Raw genomic sequence first — 19,876 nt, 5'->3', positions numbered from 1 at the left:
CTGGTAATTTCAGTGAAACCCGGTGACCAGAACTTTCTGTCTAAGGAACATTGTTCTCTTTGACAGGAGATAATGGTATCGGCTGTGCAGTGAGCCGTGTCTTTTTTTGGGTCTAAATGTCTGTGTGGATTCATGTAGGGAACCAGGTCTTTGACTTGCCTTATGAGTCTGTCTTTACTCAAACAAACCAAAAACCCCATTCCCCTCCAAGACGACACCCAGGGCAGATAATTCAAATGCTTTTAATAAACAACTTCATTATAAAAAATGCTTTCAATTTGAACTTCATTTTGCAAGACAAGGAAAGAGCTAATTTTAGTGATGAACTGTACATTTCCTAATGGCACTTAATATTTTTACAATTTAAAAACCTTGTTTACAGCCCCCAAAATACTCCATTAAAAGAGGTTATTCACTGTGTGTAAAAGTGCTAGAAAGTTTGTTTTTAGAAAAACAGTTGAGCTTTAACAATGGGAAGCTTCTGGCTTCGGCAGCTGTAGCTGCAGGAAGGGGGTCAGGCACTGGGCCTGTCGAAATCCAGCACAAGAAGAGACCGTGTGCACTGCAGCCCCAGGGAGAGACGCTGCATCCCTCCCATCGGCTCCCAGGGCTGAAAACGCCCAAACCTTCTGCCTTACAATGGGACGTTTGCTGGCTCCGGATCAAACGCTGCCCTCCGGTCAGCCGCTCGTGCAGGGGCAGCCCTGCCCAGGCGACGGTTCTCAGCGTGACTCTTGGCTGCAAAGGCCGCTCAGTAGCTTTTCCTCCAGCAGCAGTTTCGGAGCCCAACTGCTCCCAGGGGGGAGTCTTCGTGGCTTCCACAGGTTCCCTCTGCTGTCCCTCTCGCAACCACCCGGTTGTCAGACCACCTCAAAGGCAGACATCTCTCGTTTTTTGTTCAATATCCTCATTTAAGGAAAATACTGGTACAAATGTTACAAAACAACCTTTCTAAAAATAGTTTCTAGATATTGGGGATCACTAGAGGGGGAAAATCCAACAACAGTCAAGGCTGAGGCACTCAGTAGGGCAAGAAGTCATAAACTCAAGACGGGCGCCTAGCAGAAGTTACGGCATCTGCCTGTTCCCAATGCCAGCTGTCCGCTCGGATGCGCAGGCTTGTGCACCACCTTCAGTCGCATCGTGAAGCAGGGCGTGCTGGTGAGTTCCCTAAGCAGAAGCTTATGTCACCTTCAAGTGCAAGACACTGAACTGCAGAGGAACACGGGCTGCCGGGGCAGATGCTGCTACGTGAGCTGTTCACCTGGCTGCTAAACCAGCCAGGACCCATGTGCTGAGCGACAGATGCTGTAGCTGTTCCTGTCCTGCAGGCTTCACACAGAGCTGTCCCTTATCGTCTCAGTACATTCTGTGTTAGAGCTGGTTGTCCACTTGCATAGTAGTTTCAAAGAAGGACACGGTATGTGAAACAGATGGTGAGAATGACGGTGAAGAGAGCCATTAAAATGAGGGTCGGTTGTTTTTTAACAAGACACTTTCATGTTGAGGATTACTCCCCCAACTGACAATGAAGAGCTGACCTATTTAATACTAATTTAAAAAAAATTATTCCAAATTCCCTATTCTTTATCTTCTGCAGTGCCTTTACCTTTCCTTGTCACTGTGATCTCCCACTACAGAGAAGCTCCCTCCATGTCATGGACATTCTAGGCACCGGTGGGAAGGACTACCGCAGACCTAGCTTCAACTACGAGCACACAGTGAGGAAGATGCTTCCGTCTCTTCCTGCAAGCCTCCCTGTGCACATAAGAAATAAAATGTACTTTTGCCAGGAACGCGAAGCTTTGTAGATTTGTGAGGAGCAGAATATGGTCTGTTTTCTGGGTATTGTTTTCTGATTGCCAGTTCAATTTTTGCTTGACCTGTTTCTGTGGCACTCTAAAGCATTTAGTGGCGAGCGGTCTGTGTAACCGTGTGGAGATGGATCCGGGTGCAGATCACACAGGAGCCTGCTGAGGAGGTGCTCTGGGAGAAACCTCCTCACCTGGAGCTACGGAATGCCTGAAACCTGTGGAAGGATTCCTAAAGGATCCTGGTTATTCACCAGGATGAAGTGAGTACATCCCGGGGTGGGGAGAATTGCATGGAGGTGAGCCTGACGCGAGCGTGCATTGATTGTGCGGCAGGGACAGCAGAACCTGAGAGGAGGCTACTGGCACCGGAGACGTGGCGGTGGTAGGGGGGCCAGGTGAGGAATGGGAAATAGCGGTCCTGTAAGGAAGCTGTGTCAGTAGTAATGGCGTGTTTCCCTGGCAGCTCTCAGCTGCTTTGCAGGGGAGGCTCGGTATTGCTGCGGCCTGTTGGGCACAGAAAGGGTGAGAGGGGCCGGTGATACGAGTGAAAACACAGTCGGGGTTTCCCCGAGTCCTGGTCCAGCAGACCAGGCTAAACCAAACTGCCTTCTCCTACCATGCGGGTGTCGGGCAGGATTGTATTCAGAGCTTCAGTTGGCGATTCCTATCTCTGAGAATTGGGAAGAATATGAGAAATGTTATGAAAAAGAAGCAAATTTTGGATAAAGATGGAAACCCGTAAAGTTTTAATGAAGTGGTTCTGTTCGAGCCATTCAGCCATTTCACTCTTTGGTGGCAGAATATCTACAGGGCTTGGGCAGGCAATTAACTAAAAATAGGCACCCGAGGGAGAATTCAGTGAGCCTGAGTAACCAGGATTAGCGAGGATAAGCAAGAAGGTAGGGTGATGGGGAGAGCATCTTTGAAGATTTCTTTGTAAAAAATTTTAATTGCAGGCAGTAGAAAATGCCTCTGCGGGGTTATTCTTTCCAGATAGCAAAGGTGATGCAATGGTAGAGAAAGGAAATGGGGATTTTTCAGTGAACTGCAGGAAATCTTCCAAGCAGCTGCTATTCACCTGTCAGCAAGGAAGGAATTAAAGAACAAAGAGCTGAGCTCCCAACAAAAGTACTGAAATCATCAATCTACCGGAGGGAAAAAAGGGATTCCCATTGAAGTGACAACATTTTTCAACACTGAGGCTAAAGAGCAGGCACTATTGTAAGACAGCTGAACAGGGTCTGTCAAAACGCTGTACGTGGATATTCTGTCAAGTGAAATTCAGTGGAAGCAAATGCAAGTTAACATGTTGTTCCTTCATACAAATGGATTTTGAGCGAGCTGTAATCCCATGGGGAAAAAGATCTTCAGACTTTCACACAGCTCTAGAAATTTGAGCCTGGGAAGGACTGGCTAGGTGAGTTAACCCTCTGCTGCCATGGAAATGGCTTATGTATTTTCTAACGAGCGAGCTGGAATCGTTCTTATTTCTAGTGGGACATTATGTCCTTGCCCTTTTGAGAACCTAGGGTCTGACTGATAATCGCTGGCATGTTCGTGTCCTGCCCTTTCACAGACTTGCGCTCTGTGATTTTATATCCTAGTTGTCTGCACTGTTCCTATTGGTCTTGAACCGTCCCCAAGTCAGCCACACTTTAAAACATTTCTTTACTTAACTAAACCCTTCTGACCAATTATTTGCTGTAGTTGCTCCTCTTGGGCTCAATCTGATGCCACCTTTCTGCTACAGATGTGCCTGGAATAAAGATGTCATAACGGGCTGGTTCACAGGGCTCTCCCACTGAAGAAGTCCTTCATTTAGCACCTAAAATGCTCTACATCTTTAGTGGCTGCCTTGTGCTCTGTCTGTGGGGTAAGAGCATGAGACTTCTACTGGCATAATGGCATTACAGGTGAGTTTCATCAGTTCTGACTGGTTCATCCTCTGAGTTATCTCGCTCTCGTACAGCTGGTGCTTACTCTGAAATCTCAGTGCTTCTCTGCTCGGTGTAAAGCCCAGCCTAGCTTGCTGTCTCCTGTATTCACCGAGCCTCTTTGAAAATACTGCTTTAAAAACTCCTCTCTTCCATCAAAAGCATTTTGTGCCTCCCAAGATGGTTTAATGTGTATTTGTCCTGCTGACTGGCAGCAGTCTCCTATACCCGGAGCCCCTAACTCGTGGTCCTTGGTGATCGGCCAAAGAATGCCTGAACATAACCGCAATGCTTGGTCCTGCGTCCAGAGATGCTATGGGTCTGTTTCATAGTCACCATCCTTCCCTGCAGCCTCCCTTTCCCTACGTTAATAATGATCTTAGGAGAGAAAGTAGCATGTTGACTTAAATATCCCTAAACCTTCATTTCAAACAAAAAGCCTTTCTGGGATGAGACTGTTGGTTTTTTTTTATGTCACCTAACTAGCATAATGGCCGCCATTCCCTCATGCACAGACGTCCCGCACGCAAACAACAGAACAGTTTTCCAGGCTGTGCTGCAGCTATCATCCTCCCAGTGTGGCCAGTTCACCATTGCATTTTACCTACAGCTGCATTAGCAGGAGCTTGTCTAAGCTGACTTCTACTGATTTTTGTAGCGGCTCGGTACGCAGTCCCTAATGAACTTAGGTTCCCAAAGTGGTGTAGCTTGGATGCTCAAAGTTTTTTCTCACGGGCAGGTAGAGGCTGTTTGCTAACTAGCTTCAGGAAGTAAGTTGTTTTGTGAATTGTGTACTTGGTATTTCAAATGGAAGTAGCCTCATTAGTTTTAGACTGGCTGACAAAATACTTGCAGGTTATACGCTCTGTTGTGGAATGGGAACTTCAAATCCATTTCCCAGTGCAAATACCTGGTATTAGCTCCAGCGTGCCGACTCTGGACATGCTCCCTTTGCTGGTTTAAACTTTCCTTTCACTGACAAATGTTATTGCAATTCTGCTTGTTAGAATAGCTGCGGAAAGCAAATCACACGTGCAAATAATAGCAAAATGAATTCCATTTATTCTTTGACAGACTACTGGTAGGAAAAAGATGCCTGGCTCTAAGTTTAGCTACCACTGCTAAAGGAATTCCAGTGATGACATCTGTTCAGAGTACAATGCAGGCAAAAAGCAAGAAAGCCCAATGTTCTGAAACAGAAGGAGGTGTATGATGGCATTGCATAAATCTGATAATCCTCACTTGCCGTGAGTGCTCAGTTCTGACTATTTATTTCTTAAAAAAAAAAAAATCCTCTCAACTGAGGACAGGGATAAGGCTTGCATATCATTGATAACAGTGTGAAACTCTTTAATTTGCAAAGAGAAAAGCAACAGAAGACAGGCCTGAGGTATTCAGTGACGGTAAACAGAAGACTAGCTGAAATGCCCTATTTACCTTTTCTATGTTAGAGAACAAGAAGGCACTCGTTGAACGTCAAAAGGCAACATTTTACAGTGGAGAAAAGGAAGTACTGCATTTAAGTCGGGGAGATCATGGCCACAGGATATTGCTGAGGTAAATAAATCTTATATTACATTTTGATACAAAAGTATTATTTGCAGCATTGCTGGCTAACCTAAAACAACTGATCTATGTTTTGGAGACTCAATGGATCACTAAACAGTCATTCTGGGAAGAATTACTAAACTAAATTAAAAATAAAATTCTTGAGCAAAACGGAAGGGGGACAAGCCTATGAACAAACGAGGCGCAGCTAATGTCACGCTGTGGGATCAATGGCTCAGCAGAAGGTAGTATGCATTGACTGAAATGGATGTGCTCTGGGGAGATGAGGGAGGACAGCATCTGGCTTCACTGAGGAGCTGAGATAACAGAGCAGAGGTAGATTTTGCATTTTCTAGATTTATGGAGAACAATATGGACAGATTTCCTGGTTTATATTGGCCTACAATGGTTCCTCCATGCTGAGGTATGAAGATCCGCCTGTCTATATTCATAAACATGCACCAACGTATAGCGAGATCGACCTCCGTGTTACCACCTGCAGTTCAAGTGCCCAGGAAAATGAGAGCAGGAGATGATTCAGATGCTAAATGACATCAGCAGCCGGCTGCCGCTTCACAGGGTAACCCTTCTGCCCTCAGTAGGTAGACAGGCCATGGAAGAATTTAAGAGGTGAGGCAGGGAGCAGGGGAAGCAGGACTTGAACTTCAGGAGACAAGGCTTGAGAAGGAGAGAACGAAAAGGCCAGTGGAACCAAATCCTAAGTGAAAGGGTGACTGCAGGCTCACACCCTCAGCATTTGTTAGAACTATTAGTGTTGGGGAAAACGCTTCAAATACACTGATAAAGAGTACATGAAGCTGGGACCAATTTTTCCTCCCGATTCCTGGATGTTATCACCCTAGGACAGAGGTAAAAATACATCTCTTGAGACTGCTTCATGCATAAGCCAAAAGGGTACTGACCTCACTGAACTGCTGTGGTAAAAAAAATCTAGAAACTCATACTCTGTTCCTCATCTCAAGGGAACCTACGGAGCGGGGGCCTGCAGCCTGACCTCATTCACGCCTGGTACGACAGTACTCGATGCTGCTGGCCCCGAGCTCCTAACCCAGCTTTTTCACATGCTTTGGTTTCCAGAACAGATGCACGATCTGTTTGCCTGTGGAAGATATTTAAAAGGGCTCTATCCATACACCACAAAAACAAGCTAAGTTGCGAGAGCTGCTCCATCCCCTTGACATGTGGATAGCCAGAGAGAAAACGTGGGAAGCTGCTGCCTACAGTGGCAGAGGCTGAAGTGGTCCAAAAAGCAGTGTATTTCCCCATGGGGGAAGAACATGATAAGTGAAGAGAAATCAGTGCAACCTGACTTCGTTGTGTAAACAGTGTTCTAGCTACACCAGATACAAACCCAGTGTATTCTGGTGCCTCCTATTTTTGTAATGGCGGAAACAGATTTGTGTTGTGTAAACAATGTTCACTGTAATGATTTTAACCTAATGGCTCTGCAAAGAAGAATGAGGTGATGTCTCTGAATTCACTATGTAAACGGTCTTGTTGCTTAACACTGATGTGGAGGAAGCTGTACTCAGTGGGGTAAGCTGTATTAGGTGATGGGATGAGAGGTAGTGGGGAAGGACAGCCTCTTCCCCGTTGGCTTCATACAAAGCAGGTATCCTGACTTCTCCTCCTTCTCCATGTGGAGGTGTTGGCTGTTTTGCCAGAATTGCAGTGTGATAACATGAAATGGAAGCTGAACTCTTCAAAAGTTTAGCCCAAGATGAAAGAGTCTCAACTCCTTCTCAGGGACAGTCCCTTCCCAAAGAGGAACATAGCTCCAGGATCTCAGGGAAGGTCAGTGCTAAGCGCGGCTCCTGATTCACAGATTAAAAATTAGATAAAATATATCCAGTCTATTAGCTGAAATCTTTTCGCTGTACAGGACTAGGACTTGCATGGGGATATCTGCTGTTCCAGTCCACAAGTGCTCCCTCGAGATCAGAAACCTCCTGTCTGAAACAGGCTTGCAAAGCTTTCGCACCCCAAAGGGAAGTAAGAGTTGTGCGTTTTTAAGGCTCTCCACAAAAGGGTGACTGAAAGGTCTGTTCTCCAGTGCTATTTTCAGCTTATTGGAATGCCTGGTGGAAACGTGGCAGCGTGGTTGTGCTCAAGCTGGAGGTGAAGACAGGGGGCAATGAATGAAGGGGCCCAAAGTTCAGCGAGGCCCCAGCTCCAGGAGATTCTTGAGGTTGATGTTGCAAAGTGGTAAGCACTGGCTGTGTCTCCCCCTGCGAGTAGCCCATGACCAATCCCCCTGATGATACAGGTGGATTGCAAGCAGGAAGATTTAGGGGGAGGAAGCCAAGAAGATGAGAAAAGTCCATGTTAGCAGCACAGAGAGCCTCTGAAAGGTTAGCAGGGCTCTTGGAAAGCAAAGCCTCATCCAGGGGGGGTGGCTGAGGCGAAGAGGACTGAGGCTCACCAGATGAGAGAGACAGGCTGCCAGGGAAGTCTGACAAAAAGCTGTCCACCTCTACTTTGGGTAGTTTCTCAGGCAAATATGAGGTAGATCCAAGCTGATACTTTGGAGGAGGTTGCGGTGGGGAGGAGATGGGAGAAGAAGACTCCAGAGGATAGCTCATTCCCATTGGAAGAGAATTAGGAACCAAAGAATGGGGCATCCCTGAGCTTGGCATGGTTTGGAGATGTGTGCTGTACATGCCCACAGGCAACATGCCAGGGAAGCTCTTACCACCTATCATGTCTCTGGATGCCATACACAGGACGGGACTCAGCTCTTCTTTCACTGCGACAGATGAGCTGCAGCTTAGGAGACCCAGCATGTCAACTGGCTCTGTCTTAATCTTCAGCAGTTCCTGGGAGTGGCTTTTCTTCATGTGCCGGGTCAGATGATCTTTCCGCCCAAACCTCTGAGCACAGTACTGGCACAAGAAGTCCTTCCGCCCCGTGTGCACTACCAAGTGTCTCCGCACATCTTTCCGGGTGTAGAAACGCCTATCACAGTGGTCACACGGGTGCTTCTTTTCCTTCGCTCCACCAGAAGCCCGCCTAGAATGAGCTTTGAGGTGCTCCAGCAGGACTTGGGTACTTTCAAACGTCTGGAGGCATACCTTGCAGCTGAGATCACCGCTGGCAGCTGCGTGCATGGCCAGATGTCGCCTGAAGCCGAGTTTCGTGTTGTAGTTCTTGCCACACTCGGGACAGTGGAGGGCCTCCTTGTTGGGATCGTGGGTCTGCAGGTGGTTGCGAAGGTGATCTTTCCGGTGAAACATCTTCTCGCAGTACATACACTGATGAGGCTTCTGAGCAGAGTGCGTGGCCATATGCCTTTTGGGAGAAAAGCAGGAAAGTTTAGACTAGCGTCCAACCCCTAAGAGAACACGCGCTACTTTTTCAAAATTTTCCTCGTGTTCTACACTTTATGCCACAAAAATCCCAGATGCCATTTTACTGCCACTGAAGGATGCTGCCCTGACAGCCTGGGCGGCAGGGCCTCTCCAGGCACAGAAGCACAACATTTCAAGCAACAGTTACAGAGTCTGTCTCAGCAGTGCCCGTCCGCCCCAGAATGCATCACCTCCGCACAGTTATACTTCAGTTGTCTACTCAACTCCTGTTCTCTCTGTTGAGGCTATCAAAGGGGGAAATGACAAAGAAAACCTTGGTAGTTTATGACAAGAAATGCTTGTCTGCTGGTGAGATGGCTTCATTTCATCAGGAGGCATCAGACTGTGGCGATGGCTGTTGACAGCCACTGTGGACTGATTTCACCTTGGTATCTTACACTCTCTGACACTGTGGTTCATCTAGTTTCAAGTTCCTAGTGATCATGTCATTTAATTATTCTCTGCTATATTTCAGTACATAAATAGGAACTCTACTTCATGCTACAACAATAGCTGCCACAGAAACATTCCTGCAATTAAAGTTAGAGGTAGGGCTTATGAAATGTGAATGCTATTCTTGCTTTTCATTTTTATTTTTAATCTGTGAACTTCACTTTCTGCTTCAATTTCCTCCTTAGTAAAATAGAAAACAGCTTGAGCTCAGGATAAAGTATTATCTGAGGTTCTTTGGAAGGTGCTTAAAGAGATGCCAAGTATGGTAACGTCTGGGACTCAACTGCTTTGCAAGGTAACAAGGGCATTCCCCCTCCTCCACCTTCTCAGAAATTCAAGCAAAAAAACACGATGGAGGGGTTTTCCCCTCTCTTCTGGTAGGGGAGCACTGTTCGGCAGAGGCACTCGGCAGTTACCTACCTATATAGCTTGTACTTAGAAGCAAAGGCTTTGCCACAGTGCAGCTGAGGGCAGTTGTATGGTCTCTGCTCAGTATGAGAAAGTGTGTGAGTTCTCAGCTTGTCCACATTAGTGAAGGAGGTCTCCGATATTTCACATTGGCATTTTCCCTGACTTTCGGTCTCTTCACCTCTTGGTCTGGGGACTAATTTCCAGCCTGTCTCTTCCTCCTCCTGCTTTGCATCTTGAATCCAGTTGGGAACACTGGGAAAAAATGCCGTCATGGCAGGTCTAGTAGAACATGGCCATGTCAAGCAGAACTTGAGCCTGCAGGCGTCTTGCCGTGGTGCTGTCCCGGTGCAGTTTTCAGTTGGAACCCTCTGTGACCAAACTGCTTTAATAGCAAAACATCTTCATCTGAAATCACAGAAGGGTTGGTGTTAAGACACTGCGTCTTTCACCCATGCACACAAACACGTGTGAGCATTCAACAAGCATTATGAACATGAAGATGCATGTTCACAGACATGGGAAACTCCCATCTCCAGAATGTGTTTCGTTCTTTTCTCCCTTAATCCCTGTTACCTGAATAAAGTGATGTTAAACTTTTTCTGAATTACATTTTTGCAACTATGAAGAGCCGGTGTTACCTGTTACATGCATTTTCTCCTGAAATATTGTAGATAGGTGCCTCTTTGTAGCTCTAAATACCTCATCTTTCCCCGTGTGTTTTGTGGATCGCTTCTCATCCCCTTTTTTCATGTTCTTCATAGTCTATTCTCACTTGCTCTTGATCTTTCCTTATCTTAGAATCTTAGAATTCCCTTCTAGAGCTTCTCAGAGAAACAAGGTTCTCTTGTATTTTTTTTTTCCATCCACTCTGCTACCAACCTGGTGCACTAGTAAGACCATCTCCTAGCAAACCAATCTGAATTACCACACACGGGTCAACAGGGCTGGGGAAGAAAACTTGCTATTATCAGCAACAACACACTTTTTTCAGGAAGGCAACAGATGCTGCTTCTCTTCAGGGTGTGATTAGTCATTGTATTTTCACTTTTCTAACGTGGGGCAGATTCTGCCTCTCTGGATTAGCAAGTTCTCTACAGTAATGAGCAATTTTTAATTTTTTTTTTCTTTCATACTCTCATCCATTGAACATGGAAGCTCAAACTGTTTCTTGTTCCACAAAATATACCTCCTGTATGCTCTGCTGGCTTTCATGCTGATGAAAATCTACATTAATCTCTCTTAGCAGGTTGTTCTTGAGTTGTGTTTGTCTTGTTGGTAAAGTACTGCATTTTTACATGGTTCTACCAACATCTAAACTGGTAAACAGTGAGCTGAAATAAAAACCTCCGAAAAGATGTCTTTCACAGAATTTAGCTGCCTGAGAAACTCTTCTTAAAATAGCATCAAACCCTCAAGCTCTTTCTCACTCCATGATTGCTTCAGAGGGAGGAACTTCCTGCCTGCACATCAACACGAGTGCCAGTTGTGGGCAGGATGTGCAACTACGAGGGAACTAACCAACCCCCATTAAGAAAGTGCACCACTGAACGTTATGAATAGCTGAAATAACAATAACTGTAACTACACCATCACTCACAATGCCATGAATGGTTCCCTCGGGATGGAAAACACCGGGAAATGGGACGACTCCAAGAAAACGTGTCACTATGAGGTTTGGAAATGTCCATTAAGAACAGAATTCAGTTTTGTGCGGGCTGAAGCTACTCAGGCAGAGCAGAATGATAAAGGACTAGAACTGCTGAGGTGCCACTTTGGTACAACCCAGTGTGATGTGACGGCTGCTCCTACCCCTCAGGGTGCAGAAGTCCTGCGGTTCAGAGCAGTCTTCCTTTGTAGGTGTCTAAGACCGTGAACATTTCACCTCTGTATGAGATGTGTGCCGGAAAAGAGAAATGTTCTCTACCTCCTGCTTCAGAGCTGTGCACACGTTCTGGGAGCCTCTGCCACTTTCGCCAGGTAGTTGCTTCTTTCCCTCTGAACAAGCTCAGCCATCTGTGCCAGTTTCAAAGCTACCTGAAAGAAGACAGAGTTTGAATTTTGCTGTCTTTAATAGTAAGGCGCATAAACTATCTATCGCCTTCGGAGCAGAAACCCAAACCCAAATGAGTTAAGACACAATAATTTCTGTAATGGATTATTGTAAAATTTCACCAACCTTCCTTTAAAATGTTAAGGTTCTAGCAAGAAAAAGGATTCTACCTATTTGGGTCTGTTTCTAAGTCTAAATGCATGTGGTAGGACACTCTGACAGCTGTGGAACAAGAAAGAAAAAACAAGATGAGGGTCTGGCATAGTATCAGTGAAACACAGTAGCAGTGGAAGGTCAACAACATGGCTCATGCTTGGCTACAAAACTCTCTGCATGATCTCTATGTTTACATTTTTAAAAACTCCATTAGTTTCCTTCATTTCCCCAAAGAACGTTTCCAATGTGCTCCCTGTTCGCTATAACTCTGCAGCCACCAGGGAGAAACAGTCACAGCTGCCTGGAACCACTTCACCTACACTTGTTCAGAGAACATCTTGTACGTCACAGCCTTCGTACCAGCACTGGGAAACCTGATTATCTTGGAAAGTTTTGTACTAGTGCTGGAAAAACACATCGAGCCTATGCAGCTCCCAAAATCTCAGATAAGTCGGTTACAGAAAACCCCCATCACCAGATGAATCTTCCTCTGCTTCAGTTCTACAGAGGTTAAGAGGTTGGCAGGGTGAACACAGAGCTGGAAAAAAATGTGACCCCCCTGAGAGCTGGATTCCCACTGGCTGCCAACTTATATGAAATATTTCATTACTACAGTCATCAGGTTTGTGCAAATTCAAGCTAGAAGAGCTCATATAAGCTGATGGATCGTATGCTATGTATGAGACTCCAGCCACTTGTCATTGCACAGAAAACAATGAGGTATGGCTGAGCTGGTACGTAGTACAAAAAAGCTCTCGGGCTTCACAGAAAGTCCCTGGGATAGAGTCCGCCACCTGCTTTGACAGTTTGTCCCACTGTTTAATCCTTCCCAAAGTATGGTTCAATGATACAGCATTTCTGCACAGTTTCCGCCCCTCAAAGTCACTCCTGTGACACGGAGCACCGTTCCTCGGCTGTGCAGGAAAACCTTGTGATCTAGGCTGGGAACCAGACAGGGGAACTGCCCAGGTTAAAAATAATCAGGAAAAAATAAAAAGGAGCCTGGATGAGTTCTCTGACCAGACCGACAGCAAAGCTGTGCTGACCTGGCCGGAGCGGGCATGCAGCAGCTGTGGGAGGCAGGGACACGGGCCCTGGCAGGCTGCCTGACCAGGTGGAGCTGCCCTTTCTCTTTTCTAAAGGGCATCTCTTGTGTCTGATTTGTATTTGTCCGTCCTGGGCTTCTACCTGCTGAGTCCCGCTGTGCCTCTGCTAAGGAGCTGCTCCAGTACTGTCACTTTTCTTCCTGCAGGGACAGAGAAGTTGGCCTAGGGACTCCTGTGTCCCCAGTCCCCACCACCCGCTTCTGCACTGCACTGGCCTGGCTGTTTTACAGCTGGTGTGGCTGAAAGAACTTACCCAGCTGAAAAGTAACAACTTTTTAAATTTTTCCTCCCCCAGCCAGACCAGTCCCCCACTCAGGTTTCCTACGCTATTTTAAGTTGTTAAAGCTTAAACTTGCTCGAGCGGAAGGTACCAGCTATGTGGCAGAAAGCAGAGGCCAGAATCCACGGTGGGCACTCAGCCTCAGCCCGCTGTCGTGCCTCAAACCCAGCTTCTGCAGCCATCCCAGCTACAGCATCAGGCCTGGCACCGGCCCGGCCGGCGCACGGGTGCACTCAGGCATGTATTGACTGTCCTACCCGATGACCAGTGACCGTAACGCCTTAAACTGCTGCAGCAATGTCCCTCGGCGCAGGTCTCTCAAAGCCCACACGCAGCGTAACAAAATCACCCCCTACTTTCCTCACAGTGTTCTGATCAAGTCCAGCTCCGACCCCTGACTGCAAGGTACTGCTTCCAGACCTCAGATCGCTTTTGTGACTTTTCTACATCCTCTGCCATTTTCCAATATCAGGGGTTTTTAATTATAAGGGAGAAAAAAAGTGGATACCAGACCTAGATACAGTACTTTGGTACTGGTCTCGCCAATGCCACATCTGGATGTAAAAATCACGCTCCTACCTCCTCACGCATCTTGCATTGACCCTTTTTTTACAGTTTTTTACAGTCACAAACACCAACTCACGTGTCATTACAATTCCCTGATTTCCCCTATGAAAAACATTATTTTCTTGCAGTGAGCGACTGTGGCTGTTTCTAGATACATGGGTTTTTACATCCAAACAGGTTCATTTTTCTAGTTGAGCTGCTCGAGCCTCAGTATCAGTTTTCCCCACTCGAACACTTACAGATTTTGGAAAAACTCTGTGTAAAGTTTGCATCTGCTTTTAAAGCCCAGGGAAAAGCTGCTGCACCTTTCCCACAGGATGTAACCAGACACACCATTCCCATTTCAGATGGGAAAATCATCCTTTTCACCCTCCACTTCCCTGACATGACAACAGGCGCGATTTTAAAAGCCCAAATCCCTTCCCTGCACCTCCGGGAAAGCCCCAAACGCCAACATGGCTCCGGGATGATTTATTTATACTACAAAAATACCGCTTTTTTCACCCACTCAGCCCCAAAGTGGCTGCAAAGCCCCCAGGAACCCTCCGGGGCAACTCGTCCTGCCCCCCCGCACCCCCCCGGCAGCTCCGCCGTTTGCACCGGGAGGGAAACGGGAGCCCCCCCTCCCCTCCGGGGAAGGGTCCGTGGATGCGGCCGAGCCGGTGCCAGGGGGAGCACACACGTGCCGCTGCCCCCTCCCCCCCCCCGTTACCATGGCGCAGCCCTGAGGGGAGGGAGGGGGAGAGGCGGGGCCGGCCTACGCCCCCCTCCCCCTCCCCTCCTCCTCCTCCTCCTCACACGCCCCCCTCTCCCCTGAGGGGACCCCGCCGCCGAGGGGAGGGGGCCGCCATGACACCGCCCCTCGCCCCCCTTCCTCCGGTGCCGCTCCCCTTCCTCCCCCGCCCCGCACTCACCCCGTTCCCCCGGGCCCCGCCAGGCGCGGCTCCGGCCCAGGCCCCGGCGGCCCCATTGTGCGGGGCATTGTGGGAGTGACGTCGCTCTCCCGCTTCCGCCTCGATGGTGGCCGCTTCCCGCTAGAGAGGCCGTTCCGGCGGGCCCCGGGGCATGCCGGGATGGGGCCGCCTCTCGTCGGCCTCCGCCGAGCCGCCATGGCGGCGCCGCCGGTCGTTCTCCTCCTCCTCTTGCTGCTGGCCGTGATGGCGGCGGGAGGCGGCGCGGCGCCCGCCTGGGACGCGGCCGGTTACCTGCTCTACTGTCCCTGCATGGGTGAGGCCCTCCCGCCGCGGCGGGCCCGGCGCGGAGCCCCCGGCGCGGAGCCCCCGGCGGAGGCCCCGGCTGAGCCCCGCTCTCGCCCCTCTTGCAGGCCGGTTCGGGAACCAGGCCGAACACTTCCTGGGCGCCCTGGCCTTCGCCCGCGCCCTCAACCGGACCCTGGCCGTGCCGCCGTGGATCGAGTACCGCCACCACCGCCCGCCCTACACCAACGTGAGCCCCCGGGGGCCGGGCGGGGAGGGGAAGCGGGGCGGCGGGCCGGGCGGTGGCCTCTCCCCGTGGGGCGAGGTGCGGGCCCCGGGGGGAGGCTCGGTGCCCCGGGCTCGGTGCCCCGGCGCCCCGTGAGCGAGGCGGTCGCTGTCGCCCCCAGCTGCACGTTCCCTACGCGGAGCACTTCAGGCTGGAGCCGCTGCTGCGGTACCACCGCGTCCTCAGCTTGGAGGAGTTCATGGAGAAGCTGGCCCCGGTTCACTGGCCTCCGGGCAAGCGAGTGGCTTACTGCTTCGAAGCGGCGGCTCAGAGAAGCGCTGACAAAAGCACTTGTCCCATGAAGGTGAGTCGCTCCTGCGTCCCCGCGGGCGCAGTTTAATCCTACCGCTCTTCCGAAGGGAACGGCTGAATCGTTCAGGTCGCCATTGATTTGCAAATTTGGGAGTTATCCACCCCGAACCCGCCCGCCTGGCGTCTGGCATTCCTCTCGCCGCTTACCTGTGTGGCTTGCGTGCTTGTCTTTGTCAGCCAGTGCTCGGGGTTCAGGAAGATGGGCTGTGTAAGGAGGTTTTATCACTCCGGACTCGACTGTAAGGAGAACAGACTTGTAGCAACAAAGCTTATCTCCTACTGGTCGCTGTGGTCCAGTTGTCCAGCTGTTTTTTAAAGCAACCTATTTTAAATACAAGTTTGAGAGCTGTGGTGTTCTTCTTTTAAGACAGCCTTTGCGTTAGTTCTCGGTTTGCTTTCTGTAACGGCTTTCACTCTCTCCTTCCTGTGGAGCTGTTATGTGACAAACAGGCGGCTGTATTCCGTCTGCTTTCTTCCTGTAACAGAAAAACCCCTCAACTTTGCACCCCAAGATCTTGCTAGGTCTGCCTTCCGGGCTCAGCGTGTGCACTGAATGAACACTCATCTTCCCTTTGCAGGATGGAAATCCATTTGGTCCTTTCTGGGATCAGTTCCAAGTGAATTTTGATAAGTCCGAGCTCTTCAAGGGAATCTCCTTCAGTTCCGCGTACAAGGACCATTGGATCCAAAGGTAGCGAGAAGATGGAAAAGCGCTGGTGTGCCACTGTAGAGTAACTCACGGAAACAGTTGTGCTGGTCACTGTGTAAAGCCTTTGCATTTTGGGGGAGAGATTGAAGTGGTTAGCTAGCAATATAATTAAAAATCTTGATGCTTTTTCCATTAAATATTTGCTGAGCACCATCTTCCTGTGGGCAGTATTAGGGGTGAGCTCTGTTAGGCTGATTGATTTCTGAGCCAGTAATATTTAGTTATTATTTAGTTAGTGTTTATTGATTATGTAATTATTCTTCAAAAAGAATTTGGTTCTCGCTTGCTGATCATGAACTGTGTTGTGCTGGTTACCTCATGTTTCAGAGCCGCTTTAGCCATGTCGGTAAGTTGGGGTGACAGAATTGCTCTAGTCCGGGGTGAAAATGTGAGCTCTCATCGCTATGCGTATGAGAGTCTTATCTTTTGTCTCTCAAACACCACTAACTCATTTCTTACCGGGTCTGAGGTAAAACGCAGTACCTAGCTTTGCTTCAGCGTCCCGTTCATGTGGCAGAATGGTTAGGATTCATCTCGGGTAGGTTTGGAGCGATAGATGCTGCCTGTTCCAAGGTGTTCATAGTTCCCATTCTAACCTTCACAGTAGTCTTTGCGCAGGGTGATGCATGCAAGGTTATGTTATGTTTCGGTCTGCTGGGTTTTTTTCCGTAGGTTTTCACCATCTGAGCACCCTGTACTCGCCTTACCTGGAGCTCCGGCCCAGTTTCCAGTCTTAGAGGAGCACCGACCCCTCCAGAAGTATATCGTGTGGTCTGATGAAATGGTGAAGAAAGGAGAAGCCTATATTCATTCTCTGCTGGTCAGGCCCTACGTAGGAATTCATCTGAGGATCGGCTCAGACTGGGTATGGCTCCTGCGTGAGGCTGGCTGCTGCAGCTCGGGCGGTTGCCGTAGACTGGTGGCTAACGCTCTGTGGAAGAAGCTGCCTGAAGAGGAGCTGTGCTTCTGGGGTGGCCGCCTGAACCCTGCTGGCGTCCAGTAACTCGCTGTGTGTTAGCAGTGCCGTCGGGATTCCTCCTTCAAACAGGCCCTAACGCTGCTGGGGGACGCGGTGGTGTTTTCTCACACTTGCCATTCAAACATGATATTTTCTCTTTTATTTTTCCAATAGAAAAACGCTTGCAATATGTTAAAGGATGGGACGGCCGGGCCGCACTTCATGGCTTCACCACAGTGTGTGGGCTACGACCGAAGCTCTGCGGTCCCTCTCACCATGGACATGTGCCTGCCAGACCTCAACGAGATCAAGCGTGCTCTCAAGCTCTGGGTGAAAAAGACAGAAGCTAAATCTGTTTATATCGCTACCGACTCTGAGCCCTACACGACGGAAATACAGGACTTCTTCCAAGGAAAGGTAAGTCTTCCAGAAACCCATTCTGGCAGGAGTGCTTTAATAAAAACCTTCCTTGGATTCTGGCCCGCTGCTGCCATGGACAGCAGGCAGGCGGTTGTGTAATATTTTATTCACAGACAAATATTGGCAGCTCAAAGTAAATTTTGCTTATAGCAATAAAAATTATACTGTAAAACTCTTCCTTTCCTAGACATTGAAGAGCATTATCCTGCATGGTAGTAAATTTTCTGCTTGAAAAAGACCTCAATTAAATTAAACCTAAGTGATTTTCAAAAATGTTTTGACATGTATCTATTCATAAATGAGTTATAGGGCAAATTAAGACAGGATCCACTCTCTTTTTGTTGTACATTCCCGTTTCTAATATTACGCCAAGGCATTTGGATTGCAATAATAGACGACTGGATTCATTTGCTTTCCTTGTTTCCCTGCAGATCAAGGTTGTTAGCTTGCAGCCCGAAGTGCCTCAGATCGATTTGTACATTCTTGGCCAGTCCGATCACTTTATCGGGAACTGCGTCTCTTCGTTTACTGCCTTTGTGAAAAGAGAGCGCGACGTGCATGGAAGACCCTCTTCGTTTTTTGGCATGGACCACCCACCAAGATTACGGGATGAATTCTGACCAAAAGAGGAACAGGCTCTGTAGTTCTCGGGGCTCCGAGCCTGGTACCTTGCCGAGGGACCGCTCGGTGCCGACAGCGTTCTCCTGCCTGCAGAGCGCGCTGCCAGGCTGCCGCAGACCTGCTTCAGCCCCGTGATGCTCCTCACAGTCGCTTCTAGACTGTTCTGTCTGACTTCTCCTGTATTTCCAGTGTGAGGCCAGACAGAAGAGAAATTTTAAACCATGTAGTTTATAGGAAACTATAAACTATATATAGTTTTTAAGATGTAGTTTATATAGTTCTCCATTCTCACTATTTGGGCTTTGGCAGCAATCACGGTGAAGCAGCTGCTCAGATTTCCTCTTCTCTGTTTTTTTTTTTTTCCGTTAAATTTACATTTTACCTGGAGATGTTGTGAAGCTTCTTGTCCAAAACTGACCATAAGTTCTTTTTAAGTGCAAAGTATTGTCAGGAATATCACGGTCCCTAGAAAGGGAGCGCAAGGTAAAGCTCAGGACTGGAAATTAGCTCTGGGTTTTATCAAGTACCGCTGTTGCCTTACTAGACCCACGTCACCTCAGTGCCTGGGTTCCATTCCCCGTTCCGCTGCCAAAGGAGATTTCGTACCTGCTTCGCAGCAGTGCTGGGGGGCACCGTGATCTCTTCAGCGGCGCTAGAGAAGCGCAGCAGGAACAGTTTTAATGTGGCAGCTGCCTCTTCAGCCCCTCTTTGTGTGGAACTGGGGAGAAGGCGTTTGCGGGGACGCAGACGGGAGATCTTTTGTAGCCAGTCGAGAGCTGGAGATTTAGGGCTCGTAGCTTTGTAGCTGTTGACGTCAGGTGGAGGTCTGTGGTAGAAAGGAAACTGGGTTTGAGCTAAGACTTTTAAAGTAGCCGTAGTGGGGTTGGTGTACGTCATACCTAGGTCTGTGTTAACCGTTTCTGTTTTCTTGTTTTTGTACTTTGTAAAGTAACCCCTCTGCCAGCAGAACCCTGCTCTGGGGAGCAGCTCCCGGTGGAGAGAACTGGGGAAAGCGTTGGCTGGTGGCGAAAGAGCAGCCCCACACCCTTAGTTTGGCCCAGTACAGTTCAGTGCTGGGAACACTGGTAATCCCGATGTGGTGACGCTTGACTTGACCAATGCCCGTGACTGTTATTTTATTTTTTTTGTCCAAAGACCGAGTACAGAACTTACTGTTCTCTTTTTAAAAATGCCGATTAGGTGAGTCTGTGGTACCAGAGCTGGCTGCCTCTAGTGCACTCCTGCGGTCTCAGTGCTGCTGTCTCAGCGTTCACTGGGGTTTAACTCTAAATGTCTTTTTGGTGGTGGGTCTTTCCCTCCTTGGAAGTGTTCCTGAGCTCTGAAGGAGTTGGAAGGCTTAAGGGGGTGAGCAAAAAAGGGCTAAATGAGAAGGTACCCCAAGGGTCAGGGGGGCAAGGACTCGTCCCTCGTTTCCTCAGTGCTGGCTTCCAGAAATCCCTGGGGTTTGGTGGTTCCGGGGCCTCTGGCCGCGGCCCGGGGGAGCTGGGCGGCCGGACACCGGCACGCTGCTCGGCGATACTCGGCTCGGTGACCTTGGGTGAGGCCGTCGGGGCTGCCTCTCCGGGCAGCGTTGGGAAGACAGTGTACCGAGAGGAAATGCTGGTTTTCTTAAAAAAAAAAGTATTTTTTGTAATAATAAACACTTGATTTTGTATTCACTCGCATT

General features: G+C 48.7%; 2 protein-coding genes across 3 annotated transcripts; one reads left to right on the top strand and one right to left on the bottom strand.

Moving 5' to 3' along the window:
• Nucleotides 1-225: 225 nt before the first annotated feature.
• Nucleotides 226-14,700, bottom strand: PLAGL2 (PLAG1 like zinc finger 2). 2 transcript variants are annotated; one of them, XM_072879130.1, is made up of 4 exons: nt 14,602-14,700; nt 11,453-11,562; nt 9,538-9,933; nt 226-8,605 (listed from the first exon to the last, which is right to left on the bottom strand). In XM_072879130.1, exons 3-4 carry the CDS (start codon nt 9,798-9,800, stop codon nt 7,384-7,386), a joined length of 1,485 nt encoding a protein of 494 aa, XP_072735231.1. In that variant the 5' UTR covers nt 9,801-9,933; nt 11,453-11,562; nt 14,602-14,700; the 3' UTR covers nt 226-7,383. The 2 variants fall into 2 exon arrangements, with proteins under 2 accessions (XP_072735231.1, XP_072735232.1); XM_072879131.1 differs by lacking the exons at nt 11,453-11,562; nt 14,602-14,700 and adding an exon at nt 11,126-11,432.
• Nucleotides 14,689-19,868, top strand: POFUT1 (protein O-fucosyltransferase 1). The gene is made up of 7 exons (XM_072879132.1): nt 14,689-14,914; nt 15,012-15,133; nt 15,291-15,473; nt 16,060-16,172; nt 16,863-17,055; nt 17,323-17,565; nt 18,000-19,868. Exons 1-7 carry the CDS (start codon nt 14,761-14,763, stop codon nt 18,186-18,188), a joined length of 1,197 nt encoding a protein of 398 aa, XP_072735233.1. The 5' UTR covers nt 14,689-14,760; the 3' UTR covers nt 18,189-19,868.
• The last annotated feature ends 8 nt before the right edge of the window (nt 19,869-19,876 follow it).

This window comes from Ciconia boyciana, chromosome 14 (assembly GCF_034638445.1).
Source record: "Ciconia boyciana chromosome 14, ASM3463844v1, whole genome shotgun sequence".
Classification (NCBI taxonomy): Eukaryota; Metazoa; Chordata; class Aves; order Ciconiiformes; family Ciconiidae; genus Ciconia; species Ciconia boyciana.
Note: the sequence above shows the minus strand (reverse complement) of the source record. Positions and strands in the feature narration are given on the sequence as shown.